At 38.3% G+C, this 22,401-nt stretch overlaps 1 protein-coding gene across 2 annotated transcripts in view; it reads right to left on the reverse strand.

Annotated features, from left to right (window-relative positions):
* The window catches only part of LOC136875964 (uncharacterized), a 672,636-nt gene that overhangs the window by 155,239 nt on the left and 494,996 nt on the right, over positions 1–22,401 (reverse strand). For both annotated transcript variants that reach the window (XM_068228419.1, XM_068228420.1), the window contains one exon: positions 4,161–4,383. In XM_068228419.1, coding sequence (XP_068084520.1) covers positions 4,161–4,383 — 223 coding nt within the window. The remainder of the gene's footprint in view (positions 1–4,160; positions 4,384–22,401) is intronic.

Here is a 22,401-nt window from a genome sequence, read left to right on the forward strand (position 1 = left end):
CTCCAAGCATAATTTCACCAATATTGATAAAGACATGAAAATACTTAAAATCATTAACAAAGGCCCCCTCTTAAACACTACTGAAAATTGCTTTATTCACCTTGACCAATACTTCAACCCTAATTTCAATTTAAACGACATGTCTGAAAAAGCAAACATCCTTTTTGACTTCCTAATTCTTCTGCTCAAAAATTATAAATTTCAAAACCCCAATTCTATTTTTCATGCCTTACAAAGTTCCTACCCACATTTTCTACCTCCTATAACCCACCCTAAACTACCCCTCCATCTCCCTATCTTATCCTTCCTCAACACCGTTTAACTTCAATCTCTTTTATTCTTCTCTTATTCCACTATCCTTCTTCCTCTATTAATTTATCCTATCTTTTCTTTCACCTCAATAAAAATAAAAAATGAACTACAATGCCACCTTCATTTCGGTTCTTCTCATTCAAATTTAACTCTTGCCTTGCGCTGACTTCGACTACTTCAATCAGGACCTGAATTTTTTACATTTTAAAAAATAGCGCACTGTGCATATATGTTGTCATTTTGTTTCCGGTATTGCGCCTTTTACTATATTTTTTCTCTTCGCAATTGTTTTTTTCACGTCAACTGTTTCAAAAATTTGAGAGGATCATAATTACTTATTCAATTATATTGAATTATATTATATGTATCTATATAAAGTTACATTCCCGTGACCGAAGCAAACACTGGATCATTAAGCTATTCTTCAATTTACGTTGGCATTTGAAACCACAGTACCTGATATTGAATATATCGCGCTGATCACGGGGAGCTGGCAAGTTACTTCAATTGATCTACTCATCTTCAGCTTCCGTACGATTATGGATCTTCATATGTGTTCGATTGTGTTATGACTTTGTGCCTGACACTGTATACAAGCTAGCTCGTTTAAACGTTCTCCGCTTTTCATTAATATTATAAGACTTTGCCTAACACTGCGTGTGCCATACTGCTGTTCAGAAAAAAAAAAAAAAAAAAATGTTTCTTTCAAGCGACTTACATTTTACTTCTTCTGAATTTTACAGTGTCTACCCCGTCATTTTTAGATCGCCTCTTCTACTGATACGGAGTGAACTTGATCTTTTATTTTCTTTTACCTATGCATTGTTTTTCATGTTTTAATCGGCTGATGATGACCTGGACTAGGGTCGAAACCGGTACAACTTCTACTTATTATTAAATAAGAATGTAATCACTGCATTTCTTATTCTTTTGTATTGAATAGGTTGAACCTCATTATTTATTATTTCAATTTTAACTGCGGTAAAGGAGTGCTCGGTTCGCCCGGAAGTACGTGGGTTCGAATCCCCGTCAAGAAGTCGTAAAATTTAAGAAACGAGATTTCCACTTCCGGAGGTGCATATGGCCCTGAGGTTCACTCAGCCTACACCAAAAATGAGTACCAGGTTAATTCCTGGGGGCAAAGGCGGCCGGGCGTAGAGCTAACCACTCTACCCCATCACGTGCCGAGGTTAACAATGGTGGCAGCCTTTACCTCCCACTCCTCCAAGGGCCTTCACGGTCTGTACGGAGGTGACTTAGCTTTGCTTTTACAGTAGAACCTCGATAATTCGAAATCGGTTAATTAAAAATCCCGCCTAATTCGAAGAAGGTTTCGTTCCCGGAAACATGAGATACAGTTTTGCATTTTGCATTCGAAATATGGATAATTCGTAATTTGAAGTACAATGTCGGCCCCATTACCGAAATTTAGATTTTTAATTCGAAAGTGCCTTTACATTTTAAAACAGTTGTATGTTACAGAGTAATTTCAACTCGAAATTTATCCGCGTCATAATAGAACGCGTGTTTCGGAACGTGGAGTGGTACAGTAGCTTTCCACATTTACACTCACTTCGGTGGATCTACAGTGCGCTTCATGATTACTAAGTTGAATGAAATCGGAATTCTTTTGTATTAAAACCTTTAAGGAACGCCGTAATATCACGCAACGGGCAATGTGCGGGAAAACAAAATCCGCAAGCACTGGCGATGCTGACAGTTGACGAAAATAATAATAATTTAAAAAAAAACGTGGCTCATATAATAAATTCGTAGGCACCGAACAATATTGTCATTGCCGATGAAACTGCATTACTTTATTTTAATGCGAGCGCAAACGATCATATGGTTTTAGAAGAGAAAGTGCCAGCCGAAGAATCGTACTAGTGTGAGAGATGGGGGTCATTGTAGTGCGTTGCAATCGCAATGCACATGGAAGCGAGAAACTTTATCCCCTCGTCATAGGAAAGATCGATAAGCCACAATGTTATTGGCGTCGGGCACTTTCCATGCCAGTACAAAGCATCTAAAAATGCAAACAGTACAGAAATCCAAAAAATAATGCATTTGCATAGGGGAACCAGCATAATTTATCCTCGTCTTTGAATTGTGTGATTTTTTTCTTTCGATAGGTGAGGTTATGTTTGTAAGTGATTTACCCAAGTGCATTATTTGAACATTGTAAATGCACCTTGTTGGTTACATGTTGGAAATAGTTTTTTCCCCATGGCATTTGAAAGGTTTAAACCGTGAATCGAGGTGATTGCATGTATTAATGAGTCTTAGAATACTTTGTGACGCGGCAAGTGTTTACATTTCTGAAGTACAAGAGAAGTGCCATGGCGGGAAATCGTACAAGGATAGTCATAGGAAAGTTCGATTTTATGGACATCGGGCACTTTCCGTGTAAATACAAGGCATCTAAAATGCTTAGAGTATAGTAATTCAATGAATAAAGTATTTGCACATGGGAGCCAGCATAGATTTCTCGTCTTTGAATCGTGCCTTTTTTTTTTTTCTTGCTTTCTTTCTTTCTTTCGTTGCGTGAGGTTATATTTGCCAGTGAGATGTCCAAGTGCATTATTTGAATACTGTAAATGCACCTTCTTGGATACATTTTGGAAATAGTTCTTTTTTCATGGCATTTGAAAGGTATAAACTGTGAATCAAGGTTAACTGCATGCAGTAACGGGCCTTTGAATATTTTGTAACGCAGCGAGGGTTTGTACTTCTGAATTGCGAATTGGCGGTTAATTCGAAATCATGTAATTCGAAGTCTGATTTTTGAGTCCCAACGACTTCGAATTAACGAGGTTTTACTGTATATATATATCCTAATTTTCCTCTCACTTAATGAATACAGTATTAATGTTTTTTGTGTGTAAATTCATGTCGAAATAATGTGGATTCTTTAAGAGGTTTAGCAAGGGGAAGTTCTTAAGAATTGATTTATTTCAGTATAATGAAATTTTACTATAACAAATTAAATTCAGAGGTCCCCAAAATTATACTGGTATTTTACTGTATTATAAATGTTAACAAGTGTGTTGTGAAAAAAGACAAGAAACTACCGGCCTCTAAGGAAAGTTTGGAAATGGATGAAATACTGGAGGTGTTCCTGAATGATGACTCGTGTGATGAATGTGTCACGTTCCCATTGAAGGGAAAAGGGATTTAATCAGTGAATTCGAAAACTACCTACAAAATGCAAAACCTGGAAGAAGCTTCAGTAATCAATACAAGATCCGCATTATAGGCCAACTTTGCAACCAATCACAGCTAATTCAGGGCAAAATGTTCCACTGGATAAGGAATTTGTGAATTTGTTTATTTTCAAGAATTTTTAAAAATATGTGCAAACAAACAATCATATATGCCAGTGAAGTGATTAGTGTTGAACCTCATCACTTCACTGTTATGTACAGACGTGAAGGACTGTATAAAATTTCAGATTTTTAAGTTCAGTACCAAAGGAACGTAACCAAGAATATCCAATGATGTAGAGGAGATTGAAACAGCGTGGCATTTAAATGGTGGGGCTGGCCATTTAAATCGCGCAAAATGTAACACATTCATGCCTGTACAGTAACAGGTAGTGAATGTGTTAAGGTGCAGCTTTGCCTAGTGTAAAAATGGGAAACTATCTTCAGAGCTATTGACAGGTGGGTTTGAACCCACCATCTCCCAAATCTAAGCTCACAGCTCCACAGTCCAAACTGCGTGGCAAACTTGATCAGTAATCCATCAACTTTATACAGAACTACGTTTGAGAGGCAAATCGGAGGATGGAGACATTCATATCAAAATTATATGTATTCGAGAACAACTTACTGGATGATTATAATTACCTCTAACATATCCAGGGCCATTCTCAAATAGTTCGGGATTCTTTCTCTTCAATTTCCTTGCTTTCCTTATCTTCCTCTTGCCAGGTACAGGAGGCAGCGGTTTAGTTTCTTCCCCTTCTTCAAGAGGTTTGTAATCACGAGGACGGCTTATTTTCAGTTTGTGTCCTTTGAACTCCAAACCGTCAAGCTGCAATGCATTGGTAGCCTCCTCGGGTGACCGTAACTGTCAAGTAAAAAACAGACTAGAGTGAGAAACAACATTAAGAGAAAACAGGATATATGGGCATCATAAAATTGAGAAAACTTTAGTGAGATTATAATGCCATTACAACATTGTCAGGGAAGATATTATACTGTACAAACTCGAATATTGAGACACATTCTTTTCTTCTTTTTACAGCTGCAAAATGTAAGGGGAATCCAACGTGAGAGAATCACACGATTTTTGTATGGCAAACATAATTAGGGCTTACATAATGGCAAATGGTTAACACATGACTTTAAGGCCTACATACTGTATTTACTCACCGCATAACACACTGCCGGAAAAAATATTAGTACACCTGGAAAGACGACATTGATTCTGATCCGATGATGGCAGATGCCATCTGGGGATAGTAGGTGTACTGATAATGGTTTCAATGTCGTCCGCCAATAGATAGTGTAGTGACATAGCTGACAGAGCGCCATCTGCATGTCCCCTTTAATAGGGAATGTTTACAGCCATAAGGCTCAGTGTGACGTAAACGTGCAGGCGCCAAGGCATGGAGACGCACTCGTGCTTCCTACAGCCAACTGAGCGAGTTTGACAAGGGTCAAATTGTGGCCTTCCAAGTGGCGGGATGGTCCTTTCAGAGGATTGCCACACAAGTTCGATGTGCTGCATCAGTTGTGCAAAGATGCTGGTTGCAATGGTCACACGAACATTCTCACAACTGTAAACGAGGTTCTGGACATCCATGCAGCATAGACATCCGCCCAGATCGTCGTATTGTAAGGGCAGCAGTGGCAGATCCTACAGCTACTACAGCACAGATAAGAGGGTTAACACGAACTGTTGCTAACCGGTTACTGGCAGTGGGACTATGGGCATGCACACCTCTAGCCCATCTTCCACTCACACAACGGCACTGATATGCACGGCTCGACAGGTGCCGTCAGAGGATCACTTGGAAGATGGAATGGCAGACTGTGGTCTTCATCGATGAAAACAGATTTTGCCTACATGCAAGTGATGGTCATTTGCGTGTACGATGTAGACCTGGTGAGCGCTGTCTTGTAGAGTGCATTCGTCCAATACATACTGGCCCCACCCCAGGCCTTATTGTCTGGGGTGCGATAAGCTAGAACTCTCACTCACCTTTGGCGTTTGGGGAGGGAACGCTGACCAGCGCTCGGTACGTGCAGAATGTTGTAAGACCCGTTCTTTCACCATTCCTGCAACAGGAAGGTGATGTGCAGTTCCAACAGGATAATGCTCACCCAAACACTGCGCATGAAACTCAAAGTGCTCTGCACGACGTGTAGCAACTTTCCTGGTCAGCACGATCTGCAGACTCGTCTCCTATCAAGCACGTGTGGGATATGATGTGTACCATTACACTATCCTTAAAGTGAAAATCTAATGAGATCGGAGTAAATGCGATTACCGGCGACGAAGTTAAACAGAATAAATGAACTTATGATATGTCAGAGAAGTCCAGACTGACACAATAGCCGAATACAGAGAATCGTGATGGCCATGTAAAAGAACAAGAAATGGGATCTGGATAGTTGAAACAAGACAACACTAAAAAAAACACTACTTGATCGGCAATTTCCGTGTACAGACATAGTTGAGCCAAGAGGAGAAAAGTATTCTTGTCAATCCGGCCTCGCGGTGTAGGGGGCAATACGTCCGCCTGTCACCCGGCGGCCCCGGGTTTGATTCCCAGCCGGGTCAGGGGTGTTTAATTGTAATGATTAATATCCCGGGCCTGCGGACTGGATGTTTGTGATGTCTAGAGCCCGGATTTCCATGCAAATGCATGTTTTTAAATAAGCTGGTTACAATTCTCAAACTTTGCAAATATTCGTTTTATAGCCTAACGATTCCAAATAACCATTCTTTTTCCGTGCATGTTTGCATGTTTTAGTCTTTTTAGGACAAAATTCATGCATAATGCATATTTTGAAGATTCTGGATTTAATAGCGAATATTTGGACGTTTAATATTGCACAATATGACTTTTTTTGTGTCTTTGGCGCATATACAATGCTAACTTACATGATAGTGCCTTTTAGGAATGTTGGTTTGCAGAATTAGGGGCCTTTCTTCCACGTTATACAGAATGTCTATTACTGAGAAATGGAAAGAAATTTCAAAATGCAGTTTCACTGAATTTAATAATTAAATAAATTTAAATGATTTAACGAAATGTTAAAGATCAGTAAATTTTATCTCCGCGGACTCTGGTTTCTTCACAAATTCCTACGCAGCTGTGATGTAAATTCAATATTGCGATGTTTATCTGGCTGGAAAAGAATTGTTACCTAATTCATGTCCAGTTATATATCTTGTCTCCTGATCTCACACTTTAAAATCTAATATAGCCCTAACCTTTATTAACACTTGGATATCCTAATAATCTACGTACAAACTAAAACTACTCGCCATATAATTACGATGTCATATCTCGTCATTACCATTTATGAATTTTGCACACCCCTCACAGACAAACCGATCATCACAACCATCGCTCTATATTTGGACAACCCTGACTTTGGTTACTCTGTTCCTTATACTCAAAGTTCGTGATTTCAAATGTTCATTACGTCCCCAATTACAGTATTTCACAATACTCAGATCATTACCGGCTATGAATTTCAACTAAATCCAGCATTTTAACGTTTTCCCTGGCCGAGGATACAGTACAATCTCAACTCCATGCCTGTCCCGTTATCACAGTTGAGGCCTCTCACCCCCCCAAGTTCGCTTGGCAGTTACATGAAACACCCGGTTCGTTCTACCTGGCTGACTTCTCAAAATGCTCCCTTTAAACTCTGCCAACATAATTAAACAAATACGATATTCTAACCAACAAAATGCACAGATTATGCTTCAAGATGCCCACACTAATTATACGCGTCGCCTATTAATACCGCTATGGATTTCTATGAATTTCTTTCCATTCTCAACATTATAAAATATTCCTCGGGCTATCATGTCCCGGCTTCAATGACAGGACTCTAACCTGATTCGCACATCTCATCTCAACTCATATAAAACATTCCTCGGGCTTCCGTGTCCCGGCTTCAATGACAGGTCCAACCTGATACACAAATCTCATATCAACAAAACTAACCTCTGTTTCCCAGCTCCACAATTATCATCGACAAAGAACTGGAATAAAATCCTCACTAGAAATCTCGACGTCTAATATGGCACAATGCGTTACTCATGAATAACTTCGCATAAATGATATCGTATTTAATAACTTGATTTTTACGAGAAATGACTGAAACATTCGACTAGATCTTTTTATTGTCAGTCAGACACAGTTTAAAATGGGCATAGAAAAACGTTTCTCTCCGTGACCAAATTCATCACCCTAGGTTCTCACCCGACAGCGCGCTTCCACTCGATTGAAAATGAGTGACCGTGGATTATTAACATCAAATTGCAGACAGAAAAATTTACGTCGAATGAACATCTTAATTTGGCATCACAAAATATAGGCAGTACACTCACACGGATGACGATCTACATTGGACGTGATATCACTTCGGAACCCTATTCAATAACTTTTTACAACATTATACAGCACTCGCAAGACTTCAAAATTTTATCCAAGTGGAAAATAAAACAAATGACTTTTTTAGTCGTACTCTCACATTTACAAAACTTAGTAGGGGTGACCACTGCGTCGTATATCCCCATTCAAATACACCTTTAGAGATCACGAGACAAGATATAAGAGGTAGTAAGATGGAAAGTCACCTACCTCATGTCGTCATAGGGCTCACCTGCGACCCTGGCATTTTATTTAGCCATTTTTACATTCATGGCTTTACAAACCATTTTTTAATATTTCTTCAGGTTTCCTGGAATAAAGCATAAAAAAAAAGAAAATACCCTTCACTTGTTTGTTGAGTGCATACGATGGACTATAATTATTTACGCACACGAATTACTTACCACATTAGAATTTATTCAGTACTTTGACCGTCCTATCTGGTACCATTATTTCACTCAAGAAAACTATCTCCTCATGGAGTCAAGACTTAGCCGCAATGGCTAAAATCTGCAGTTGAACTCAGTCTACTTTCGTTTTTTGATTTCGCAGAGCAGCTCAACAATTTTTCGTCCGCTTTGTATCACAAATGCCGGAGAAGGAGACTTCGTCATGGCGTCCCTTCATATTTATAGCAGTTACCCCCTCTCTTCGGATCTCTCCCTTTGCCGCCAAGAAAATTTCTATAAATTTTCTGACTTACCTAAACTGTAATTTGAAGAGTTTTGAAAGTGACTACATGCTTGCTACATTTCTGGCGGTAGTGTTCATGGACATTTAAAACTTTTACGGGTTCGATTTGTGAGATGATTGACCCCCTTTGATAGGCACTATATTTTTTTGACTTGGCTTGGGTCACCATGTACACGCGCTTTGAAATAGTTCACAAAAATGACTCGAGATTCTTCCGCCGTTGACACGTGTGGCTGACGTCACGTACCCCAGAGCGTGGGACCGAAGGTAATCACCCCCTCGTCACGTGTCAAATCCATGCTATCAAGAATCCAACTTTTAAATGATTGTCGATTTACGCATAATGTTCTTAGGGCACAAAGGTCATGGGTTCAATATATATATATTTACAAGAGAGAGCAGCTTGGTGAGCAAGGATATATATATATATAAAAAGAAGTCTAGTACCAAGTGCGTCCCGTTGTTCTAATCGTTGGAAGATGATCAGAAATATGCAGAGTGGTTTAATCTTAGTTTATAATCACACAGGGGGCAGGGAAAATATTCCATAGCCAAACGAGGTTCTGTAGGCATCAAACAGAAAGTTGTCTGGTTGAAGCATCAGGTTCGGTACGGTGAACTGGTCAGCGTGGATGGAGACTCAAAGGGTGTCATTGAGTAAATGGTGCATTTGAATGGCAACAATGATGGCAGTTATTTGTAGGTAATTGTATTACTGGGAATATGTTGCAGGTTGAATCCTTCGCTTTTTCTTAGTTGACTTCTTGTAGCTTGGAATGATGTGTGAAAACATCGGTGTGAGATGCCAGTGAGACTTAAATTGATATTATTTCATGAATGAAAGAATGAAGGACCTCGGGTCAAAGTTACTGTTTTTGTTGCTGGTCTAGTGAAAAAGAATGGAGTTGCTTATGCTACGAACTACAGTGGAGAGATTAGAATGTATAAGGTAACTATAGAGTCAGAGCGATGTAGCTGGGACGAGGCATCTCTTCATTTTGTCTGCGAAGAGGAGCCGTAGTGGCACGCCATATTCATGTCGATGTGCGCTGGAATTCTAGCGTGTTGTTGGAAGTTTTGTTGTATGAAGTGGAAGTTATCTGTAATCGAGATGTTAACAGTATTAATTGGTGTGTAAGAAAAGATCATGGTAAATAATGAAGAGTAAATGTTATGTTACATACCTGATGTGTCGGTGAGAGGCAATTTGTTGATGGATGTTGGTTGACTATGAAGGAGGCTCAGTCGGTAATACGCACATGTGGTTGGCAATGGCGGCGGGAGGGGGTGGGGAGCTTTGGGAGGGAGGAGCATGGGCGAAGTTCATGCGCAGAGGTGAGCTGTCGGAATGGAGGAAGGTAGAGTGGAGGGGTGAGCTTGTTATGTGTTGGGAGTGCTGGTTGATAAAGTGTTGGTTTGTAAAAAGAGGGAGGGAGGGGGAATGTATGGACTCCAAAATTACGTGGATAGTATTGATGTCTTTTTATTAATGCGGTTGAATGTTATTCGCTTGTGTTGGGTGTTGTAGTGTTTTTGTCGGTCGAGTGGCTTTTATTTCTCGTATTGTATCGATGGGGTCATAGTGGAGGGGGAAGTGCTTGGGTGGGAGGAGGTATGGGCTTGCTGTTATTGCGTGTGGGGGAATTAGTGGGAATGGGGGAGGTGGAGGGGGAGGGGGGGTAACTGTCGACGTGCTGGGTGAGTTAGTTAATATGGCATTAAAGATTTTAGACAAGTTGTTGCCTTGAAAATTCATTTCTTGTAGCAAGGTGGGAATTTGTTCATAAAGGGGGTTTTTATATCTACTATCTCGTTGAGGTTTTTGTCTTTATTGAAGTGTTGGCCTAGAAAGATGTATAGGTTCTCAAAATCAGTCATTAGTTTACCTTTCTCAACTCTTTTTAGGATTTTTAGGTCTTGTTCTATTGTGGTGAAGTGGTGGCCAATGCCCCTCATGTGGGTCCTCATTGCGGAAAATTTATTATGTTTTTGGGCATTGTAGTGTTCTAAATAACGGGTTTGGAAGCTTCGGCCGGTTTGTCCGATGTACGAGACATTACAATTAAAAGATGAAAGTATATGATTTTCCACCTGTTCAATACAAATTCAAATGTGATATACAATGAAATGTCACATTTTATTCATAAATATTAGGGACCGGTTTCGGCATATCTATGCCATCATCAGCCTAAAGTTAGATACACAAGGACACAAGTAAATTACACATGTCAATACACAAATAAACTTTCTAACATATTGGCAATTCATAATAGCGTTGATATATACAAGATTTTGAATGTATAAAAACTCTCAATTATACCTCTTATAAAATTTACGATAAAGGTAAAATGATCTATTTACGATTCTGTGATATCTATTACCTAGTGATGTTTTGTGTTACAATTGTGTGTTAAATAACAAAAGATGTCTTTTAAAACACTTCTGTCTGAACAGCTTATACACCTAATAAAAATTTTGGGTTATTGACGTTCCTATAGTATTAAAATTTAAGACGTTCTATCACGTAAAAATACTCATGTAAATAAAATTAGTAACAGTGTCCAGTATTGTTACATTGTAAAAGAGAATAGCTGTTCGTTATTTAATGTTTGTTAAAATGGTTCGTCATTAGAATATAAGCGGCAAGCCAAGTTAAATTGAGCGGCTTTAAGAATCAAATAAGTCTTGCTTGAAATAGCGGTAGCTTAGTTGTCAGGTTGCCAGATGGTTTTAAGTTTCTAAATCTCAGAAGTACAAAGAACATGCGAGTGGCTGAGGTCGTAGTTGACGAGTATGAGTTCACAAAGCACTATGTCATCAGGTGGTGAAATGCAATTCTAGAGATCTTGTTTCAAAACGGACCTAAAAAAGATTGAAAACTGTATCAATATAACGCAAAAAACGCGAAAGAAATAAATAATTTTGAAATATAAACTCACCCCATGCACCACATACCAGCAGAAGGCTAAAGAGGAACTAATGCAGGATACTAGCGAGCGATGTGTCAGGCAGCAAGCCGCAAGTACTGGCAGGGAATCGGGGCGTGTCATGTAGGTGGAGGGGAAGAGGTTGCAGGCGGAGGATGTAGGGGTCGGGAGGGCGTGGATTTCGGTAGGGGTAATACGCTAACATGTTGCGAACTGTTTTATATAATGGCTGATCTTTAGACATTTTGAGCTTATTAATAATTGAAATAAGGACGTCGAATAAGATGGTCGGTTTTTCAGATATCTCATTGAGATTAAAATTAGGGTTGTAATATTGGTCTAAATGAATAAAGCACTGCTCTGTAAGGTCTAAAAGAAGCCCTTTATTCATAACTTCGATGATATGTAAATCGTTGTCAATCCCGTAGAAGCTGTGTTTGTAATCGTGCGTATGGTGTCCTATGGCTGAGGATCTTTTGTATTTGATGGCATTAATATGTTCGTTGTACCTAATTTTGAAGGATCTCCCGGTCTGTCCGAAATAACTGCTGGAACAGTCGTTGCAATGATATCTGTATACGCCTGATCTGTCGAAAGGGTTAAGAAAGTTGACACGGCTGGAGTTGTGGAATATATCAAGATTCCTGTTATTGGTTTTAAAGGCGATGTATACGTCCTTCTTTTTGAATAGATTAGTTACACGGTAAATATCCGGGTTAAATGTAAAAGTTGCATATGTTATTGGTTTCGTTTTTTCTTTCTGTAGGCAAGTTTTGTGTCGATGTTTAAATTTACGTATTATGCGTTCTATGAAACTCCTTCAAATTGTAAAACAAAAGATTGTGTCATATTATGTTATTCTTTGATCTAACCACTGATGAAGGGAATGGTTGAGATTTCCCGAAACATGTATGGTTTAATAAATAATGTTTCTTTCATTTAATGAGTGTATTGATCAAGGCGGATTTAAATAAACTATTATAAATAGTTATATTGTACATTCAGACCAGTCAATACGGACCAAACACAATATTAACCTATCATGGTTAAGTTTATTAACTATGAAACCATGATTAAAACCATTATGCAGTGCAATATTACGTATAATATTAAGTTCTTTATTAAGATCTGCTTTGGACATGGGGATATTATGGGCACGGTGTACTAGACTATTATAGGTGGCACGTTTATGGCAAGGGGGATGTGAAGAGTCTTGTTGAATGGTTGTAGCTGTGTGCGTCGGTTTTCTATAGATTTTATATTTAAAGGTGGTTGGGAATCTGGTAACAGTTAAATCTAAAAAATTGAGGGTATTATTGGTTTCGGATTCTATAGTGAACTTAATATTCGTATCAATGTCATTAAGTTGTGTTAGAGTGGTAATTGCATCGATGTTGCGTTGATCCATTATGATAAATGTACCATCGATAAATCTGGACCAAAAGACTATATTGTTGAATTTCATATTCTTTTCTATTTTAGTGTACTCAAGGAAATCCAGGTATATATTGGCAAGAATACCAGATGCCGGCGTACCCATGGCTAGTCCGTCCTGTTTGTATATTACTTTGTTAAACGTGAAATAATTATTGTTAGTTAAAAATTTCAGTAAAGACATGTAGTCTGCTATTTCAAGTTGGCTGAGCTGGCTATGAGATCGTAAATTTCTTGAAATAATTAATATAACTTTCTCCGGTTTGATATTTGTGTACATATTGGTAATGTCAAATGAATGTATGGTATGGTATGGTTGTAGTTTAAAGTTGTTCCAACGTTGGATTAATTCAAGGGTATTTTTAATGGACTTATTTGCCTTATTTTAAGCAAACACTTATCAAAAGATACTTCCTGTTCTACAAGTCCAAGAAAACTATCAACATCAATTGCAGAGACGAGTACGCCAATGTCTGGTTATAAATGCAATCAAACACTGGGGAATGCTGTAAAGCATTCAGAGCACGCTTTACCAGTGAGTCCGTGGAAGAAACGGCAAGTTGTTTCTGCGCTGAGTGTAAAATTTGGTGCAAGTTCATCTAGCTCCGGCAAGAACAGGAAGTTTTCACTTCCAAATAAAGAAGTGCTTATATCCCTTTCAGACCTGAAAGAAAACTGGAGGTGTGAATTTTTGTTTGTACGTCAAGAACTGACTAAAATGCTCCTCAATACACATATTAATAGTTTATTTTACAAAATAAAAACTAAAATCCGAAAAACAGGACCCACACAATTGTGCGTATCAAAATTCAAAACCTCGTTGTATCACGTACGATGGTGTAGCTTCAAAATTTACGTTCACTAACCAATGTACACACTTCATTGAATATATTCCGGTATTCAGTAAAGCTTCTAGATGAATATAAACGCAATAAATAAATACTTACTTTCGGCACTACTGCTTCCTGCCATCTCGCCGATCAACTGTGCTTTTTAAACTCTTCTTCCTTCGCCCTGGCGGTCAAGCGCATACTAAAATCAATTGAAATACACGCCACGTGTCCTGCACAATCACTGCAGTCCGGTGTAGCGCCGAAAAAACATCAAATACGGTCAGGGATAACTAAAATACGAACCCGCACAATTGTGCGTACTCGGTCTGAAAGGGATATTCCTCAATCCGGATGATATCAGTTGGCCATCTCCTCAAGCAAGAGATTTTATCTCCATAAAGGACAGTTCTGGAGAGGAATTTAAAAAAATCAAATGAGTAATGTGCGTCGCAATGCAAGACACATAAGAAGTTTTTAAACAATACCCACATCACGCAATCGGTCGTTCTTCTTTTTGTGGACTTCGACCAAAGTACATTTCTGTGCACTACTAGGAATACATGATATGCACTATGTGGAACCATTCAAAAACATAGGTCAGGCAAGAAAATATTATTCTGAAACTACCACCAGACTACAAGATCGAAGCAGATGACAAAAGACCACCCCCATGATACGGCTTTTGAAGTGGGTGACTTCGTATTTGGAAAATACAGTGGAAAGAAACATTCAAAATATTATGTTTGTACCATAACTGAAAATAATGGTGATATTTATTTCATAATCAATTTTCGCAAATGCAACGATGAAGCCAAACTGTTCTGTAAACCACTGACGAAAGACGAGTGCTTTTTAAATGTAAGTGAAATTGAGAGAAAATTACCAGTGACTCGTTTTACTCGTGGGAAATGGTATTTTGATATGTCTATACCAGAAGGAGAATGAACAAATATTTTTCTCATTTTTTATATTTTTTTCAGACCAAGCTTTCATTCAAACTGACTTAAACGTTGAATGTTCAGTTGTTTTTAAATATTTTAGTGCGTTTTACATTCACTGTTATTAGTGTTAAATAAATGTGTGACAATTCATAAAAACACTTAGTTTATTAAGTAGGCCACATGTCAGTACCAGTGTCTGTAGTTGTATACCTTATTATTATTATTATTATTATTATTATTATTAAGAGGAGGAATGAAGCTTGTAGTTTTATGCGACCAAATTGATAATCTCAGTATCATAAGCCATGAGACCTCACTTTTTACGCGAAATCCGAACCACCGGACGTGACTTTCACCTCGAAAATCACATGCATTAATTGGGACTTGGAACCCAGTCTGTCTTGATGGTTCCAAGCAACTTGACCGCTGCACCATCACACTCCTTCTTTATTATTACTTACTGCGATATTAAATATACATTTTACCAATCAGTGATTGTATTTGATGCGGAGTTTAAGATTTATAAGCCCCTCATGCCACGTCGCTGTAGCACTGATTCGTGTGTGTAATCCCGCGACGCTGTCAAGTAAACACGCAACGATCACCTTTAACTATATTACACAGACATTATGCAACTTACACATTTGGTTTCTTTCACAAAATGTACCTTTGTTGTTCTTGTAAACAATATATTGACATTATCAGTAAAAGTTGCCACAATTTGCAAAATTTAGAAAAAACGCGAAGGCATGTAAAGTCAAAAGTCCGTTCCATGTAAACACCGATTGCTATGTTTAGAATTTTATAAAATCGCGAACATCAGGTTTACGACAATGAAATCTGTGGAAATTTTAAAGTATCATTTAGGCGTTATTATACATAAATCTAAATTTGTTTAGATGGTAAGTTTCATTTATATGTTGGAAAGAAATGTACAAATGTAATGACGCCTGGAATTGGCCTATTCTAAGGATGTAGTATTTCAACTAATGAAAGCCTTTGCAGGTTGAATTTCAGTTTTCTTTAACCAATACGAGGACAACTATGAAGGAGATACCTCAAATTCTGCCCAATCAATTTTGTATTTGTATAAAATCCAGAGTTTGTTAATTTCTTGATTAAATATTACTAAGAGAAGAATATTACTGATTTTTGTGTTTACTATAATAAAGTCCACCAGTGTTTTTATATTTTTCTTTCATTTATGCGATGAGCCTACCTCTCCACATACCCCCATGGTTTTATAAATTTTATTAAATGTCCTAAAATAGCAAAATCAGCCTCACGAACATACCACACTTAAGGTACCACATGCTCACCTGACTGAGCGTACTCATAAAGGGAATAGTACGTACTACCAGTGGATCCACCTGGACTTGCAGGCGGCTGCAAGTACGGTTACAACGACAGACACCAGGAAACCATCCTAACACGGAAGGTAAATAAAACAATGGACACAGTGTCTCATGGCCTCCTCACCGTAGTGTTATGCTATCATTGTGCTCTTCGAACAATTGCAAAGTGCTTTATACAAAATAAAAACTGGTGGTTCCCATTTAAAAAATGTCACGTGACCCTCAAATGATCATCCAAACGTTCTCCAAATAAAAAGCAACTTTTATTCCAGACAGTTCTTATACAACGCTTAGTTTTTGAGGTACTATACAATCTGACCTTATGTGGTCTACCCTGTATATAGTGTGGTCGGACCCGGTCCAGTGTTCCACTTTCAATGCTACTTAAGAGTCACTAATCAGTGAATACTATTGTTATTCTATCTTTGTTACATGGTAGCCTAGTGCTATCTACGAGGGTGATCCCAAAAATAAGGTCTCCTATTTTTTTATAAATACAGAACTCTGTTCGTGTGGCTGCTGGTCCCAATATTGTGAACAGTGTCTCCCCATGCTCGTATATAAACATGCGATGCCACACTGAGGCATTCAGTTCCCGTTGGATGTTACCGCCAAGTGCGAAGTGAGCGCAGTTATTTGGTTTTTGAACGCAAAAGGTACTGACCCAATTGTAATCCATCGCCAATTGACAGAAATGTATGGCAAGTCGTTCATGGATGTCAAAAATGTTCATAAGTGGTGTAGAGAGATTGCAGCCGGTCGGACTGAAATACATGACAAACGGACAAACGAGTGGGAGACAGTCAATTTCCGTCAAGACAGTCGTGAAGGTTGAGCAAATCAAGCGTGAAGTTCGGCGGATCACCTTGGATGATCTCTGCACTTTGGTTCCTGAGGTGTCTCGAAGGGCTGCTCACAACTTCCTGAACAGCATGGCGGCGAGCTGGTATGACATGGGCATACCAGAACTATCACAGCGTCTACAAAAATGAATCGACCAAAATGGTGATTATGTAGAAAAATAGCTAATGTTCAAGCTGTAAAATGATGTAAACCAATGTAGAAATAAACAGGTCTATGTATTTATAAAAAAATTGGAAACCTTATTTTCAGGATTACCTTCGTACATTTCATCACATATCTTGTTATAGGAGATCATGCACATTCTTTCAGAACTTTCTACAACAGGTTTACATAGGTAGACAATATGTTACCTATGGATAACAGTAACTACCTGGTCGCCTGGCTCCATGGTTAAATCGTTAGCGAGTTGGCCATTGGTCATAGGGGTCCTCGGTTTGATTCCCAGCAGGGTTGGGAATTATAACCATCACTGATTAATTCTCTGGTAAAAGAGCTGGGTGTGTGTGTTGTCTTCATCATCATTTCATCATCACAACGCCCAAGACACCTACAGGCGACAAATCAAAAGACCTGCACCTGGCGAGCCGAACATGTCCTCAGACACTCCCGGCACTAAAAGCCATATGCCGTTTCATTTCATTTGACTACCCGGTCAAGGGCAAACGTGCTTTATAATGATCTATGGCACTGTTTCAAGACATAGATAAGTAGCGTGCGTTTGTTCAAGTATAATGAAATCACGTGATAAAATCAGTGAAAATAAAGACATAGTAGTAAGTTAATGAAATCAAATACCATGCATCGGTGAAATTCTGAGAATTTCCCTTATAAGATCAAACTGTCCAGCAGAAGTAAGAGAGGCGCACACATTGTGCAAGACTTCACAAGGAGAGTGCATGTGTTTGACCTAGCATCAGTAGCCAGTCTCAATCTCAGATGTTAACATGGTGAGACAATTACCATTGCAATACCATATTTTCAGATGGAAAATTTATTTTAAGAACCAGTCGGCTCAACGGGTACGCGATGCATGTCTTCAGCAATTTTCTGGTGAAGTGCCACCTTCACAAGCACAGACTCACGTAATTATAAATAACTTTGAAACTACTGGCTCAGTGCTCAATAAAAAAGATGCGCTCACAAGAACAGTTTTAACAGAGGAAAAGCTACATGACAATGGTGCGAATCTTGAATTGTCACCGAATAAATCACACAACATTAGCACAACAAGTAGGGGTTTCGGTTTCTTTTGCAAACAGAGCTACAAAGGTGTTACATAACAAACCTTACAGGTTTACACGGGCCCGTTGTTTAAAACCTGCTGATCCAGCCACAAGAGTGAGATAATGTGAGTGGAATCTTGCATCATTGAATGATCATTTATTTGACCCACAGCTTGTGTTCTTTTCAGATGGGGCCTGGTTTCTTCTTAATAGCCGTGTGAAAAGTCATAACACTTACTATTGGTGTGCAGAAAATCCTAATGGTGTTTATGTAGTCCCTCATTATGAAGGATGACACTTCCAACATCCTTTATAAGGTAAGATATCATACAAGATTGTATACAGGGTTAAAGCAGGGCAAAAATAATAAAGGTGTTCATTAATCCACCTATTCAATATTTTATAACAGCCACATGCAACGTAAGTTAGGCTGAGATGGCTTCCTTTGCACAGAGTACGAACACTGTGCGTTTGGTCTGGGTTTATAAAACAAGACCCTGTATATGGACATTAATTTAGCTGGTGTCGCTACAAATATTAGTATATTTTCACTGTCTTTCCCACGGGACCATTTTGTTGAATTTAGCAAGCTCAAGCATTTCAATTAATAGGAAGGTGTACACAGAATTTAAACAAAATATTTTTTAAAACTTGTTGATAACATTCTTCAATTCTTTAATTAAAAAAAAGAAGGTATGGTAGTAATAATAATAATAATAATATTGAGCCTCTGTGGCTCAGACGGCAGCGTGTCGGCCTCTCGCCACTGGATACTGTGGTTCAAATCCCGGTCACTCCATGTGAAATTTGCGCTGGACAAAGCGGAGGCGGGACAGGTTTTTCTCTGGGTACTCCGGTTTTCACCTGTCTTTTTTTTTTGGTATTTGTTTTACGTCGCACCGACACAGATATGTCTTACGGCGACGATGGGATAGGAAAGGCCTAGGAATTGGAAGGAAGCGGCCGTGGCCTTAATCTATAATCTTTCATTCCAGCAACACTCCCCATTATCATTTCACAGCATTTATCAGTCATTCATATATCACTTTGGGAGTGGCGACCCCATTGTACCAATAGCCTATATATGGTTCATTCATTACATCCCTGACCCGGTCAAAGACAGGAAAACAGGTTGTAGGTTTTCAATAATAATATTAATAATCTGTGCCTGGTCAGCCTGCATGGGAGTTTAGCTCTGAAATGAGTAAGGGCTAAGCCTATCCCTGTGTGACACTGGGGTGGGGGCTCTCACACTGACATGAGATGATCATCTCGCACGACATGTTCGTTCGACATAACCAACATGTATACAAACATTCCGATAGAAGACACTATCAGAGTCATTAAGAAGAATTTAATGAAGAACAAATTAGTAAGCATACCAGAAATTGAAGATTTTATTAATGTTTTAAAATTCATGTTAAATCAAAATTATTTTACATTTAATAATAAAATTTACCGACAAAAAGGACTCTCAATGGGAGCCCCAGCATCAGGAATGTTGGTTAATATATACTTAGACTATCTGGAACACAATATGTGGATGATGTTTACGCTATAATAGATAACAGACTTACCGAGAGCAATAAAGTTTTAAATATATTGAACAATTTGGATTCCAATATCAAATTCACTTTAGAAGAGGAAGTAGAGAGATCACCGAATTTTCTGGACATAGTCACAATGAGAGAAGAAAAAGGATTTTCTTTCAAAATACACAGAAAATCTACTTTCACACTGACCACTATCAAGAACAACTCGTTACACCCTGAGGCACAGAAAAGATCAGCATATTATAGTTACGTTAACAGAGCGTTTAGTATTCCTTTATCCAAATCTGAAAGGAATAAAGAACTGTTGTTTATCCGACAACAAGCCCTCTTGAATGGCTTCAACAATAACATGATTGATAAAATAATTAATAAATTTTCGGAGAAGCAGCATTCCAAATTAGCAATCGAACCTAGTAAAACTGAAAAATACATCAAGTTCACATATAATAATCCAAACATACATGTAGTAACAAATTTATTTAAGAGAAAAAATTTCAAAATTGCATTTTCCACCAATAACAACATGAAACATAGTAATTTCAACCATGATACAATAAATCTCTCAGAAAAAGATAAATTTTTTGATTCGGGAATATATAAACTCACATGCTTTGAATGCATGAATACATACATAGGACAATCTGGCCGCAATTTTAAAGTTAGATATTTGGAACATGTGAATGCTGAAAAACATAGAAGATTCTCAGCTATGGGATCACACATGACTGCCACAGGTCATAAATTTACCAACATAGAACAAGACCTGACCATCATAAAGAAATTAAAGAAGGGCAGCTTAATGAACACATATGAAGATCTATACATTCATCTAGACCAACTTATAAAGAAAAATGATATTAATGAGGCTGTAGAATATAAGAATCCTTTATATTATCAAATTCTAGTATATTTGAAAATGCTTGAGAAAGATCACGAAAAAAGAATTGGAATTTCTCCATCTACAGATAGCCCTACAACTTATTCCTCCTCAGTTGAAGCTATAGGTGGCAGCAAGGAGGTTCTTGACACACCTATATCCCCCGCTCCTCCACCTCCTCAGGTGCAAGAGCAAGGAAGAACGCATCATCAATATTACACCAGACACAAGACAGTGAAAAGAATGACAGGAGTTACTGTTCCAAAGGAAAGCAAGCTTAATAAGAATTGACAACTAAGAATTAGTTATATTTTCATCTGCATTAATAATAAGAACCACATTGTGATATCTGGTTTTCTTCATTTTGACAATTACCTATAAACTGTATAATTTATAATTTGACATTTTTCATGAATTATTACGAAAAGAATATTCATTTAGGACATACTCTCTATGGAATATTGTACAAGTGTTTCCTTGACAACTGCTTTCAATTGTAGTAATAATTTTTTCTCTTGAGTTTTTGTTTGTTTTAATGTTGTCAATCTTCTGTTAATTTTAAGGACACTTCCTCTTAAGCATTATTTTGTCAATTTTATATATATATATTTTTTTTTGCTAGGGGCTTTACGTCGCACCGACACAGATAGGTCTTATGGCGACGATGGGATAGGAAAGGCCTAGGAGTTGGAAGGAATCGGCCGTGGCCTTAATTAAGGTACAGCCCCAGCATTTGCCTGGTGTGAAAATGGGAAACCACGGAAAACCATCTTCAGGGCTGCCGATAGTGGGATTCGAACCTACTATCTCCCGGATGCAAGCTCACAGCCGCACGCCGCTACGCTCACGGCCAACTCGCCCGGTTTATATATTTTTCATCTAAACAGTGTTATGTGGCTGAAGATATTGATAAAATATGAAACATGTACCACTTTTAACCATTAAATTGCCTTAAGCAATCATTGTATCGACTAGGTGGAAAATAATAAATACTTAATTGTGAAGCAGGAGTATATGACGAAATTTCTGGCATAAAGTTTTTTGTTTCTGGTTGAGGAGATGAGGAACCCACCTGGCAGACAATTTTCTGAAATGGAGTTGAACTTGCATGATGGTTTGAAGACTTCTGTAATGTATTCCTACAGCTAAAACAATTTGCAAATTTTTGTTCGCTGATCTTCGGCAATAATGTCATGAATGGCAACAATGTTGTCCGCAGTGATGCGAGTTCATTTTCCACAGCTTCTTTACCTACCACAAATTTTTTAGCCTCGAATCCATAAAAGTATTTCTTCCCCAAACAGTGCGAGGAGGTGTCACGAAATTTTGGAAGGTTTGGTGCACTCATTAGCGAGAAACTTGATAATGATGTGATGTGCAACAGACTTAAGGAACTCTTGTTCATTCATGGCATATTGAAGCAATCCAGCTCTCCACTGCCGTTTGCGCACACAAACCCCTTCTCCAGACACCCCCACCAACATCATGCAAAGCATCGCCTCAGAATTATTACTAACAGCAGCGGTTCATTCATATTCCCATTTATATTTGATCCGCCTTCATAAAATCAACAAAGGGAGATGTTCAAAAGGTTTAAGCTTTCAAAAACACAATTCAAAAATTAGGGGAACATGTTTTGTACTGTCTGGCATGATAACATTAATTTGGTAGATAGGGTTCCAATGGTCGTACAGCATACTTTGACACCTTAGCTACTCAGGGTATGTTAAATCGAAGTTATACTCCATCTGTAGGCGTAGCCATGCAT

Source organism: Anabrus simplex, chromosome 6 (genome assembly GCF_040414725.1).
Source record: "Anabrus simplex isolate iqAnaSimp1 chromosome 6, ASM4041472v1, whole genome shotgun sequence".
Lineage (NCBI taxonomy): Eukaryota > Metazoa > Arthropoda > Insecta > Orthoptera > Tettigoniidae > Anabrus > Anabrus simplex.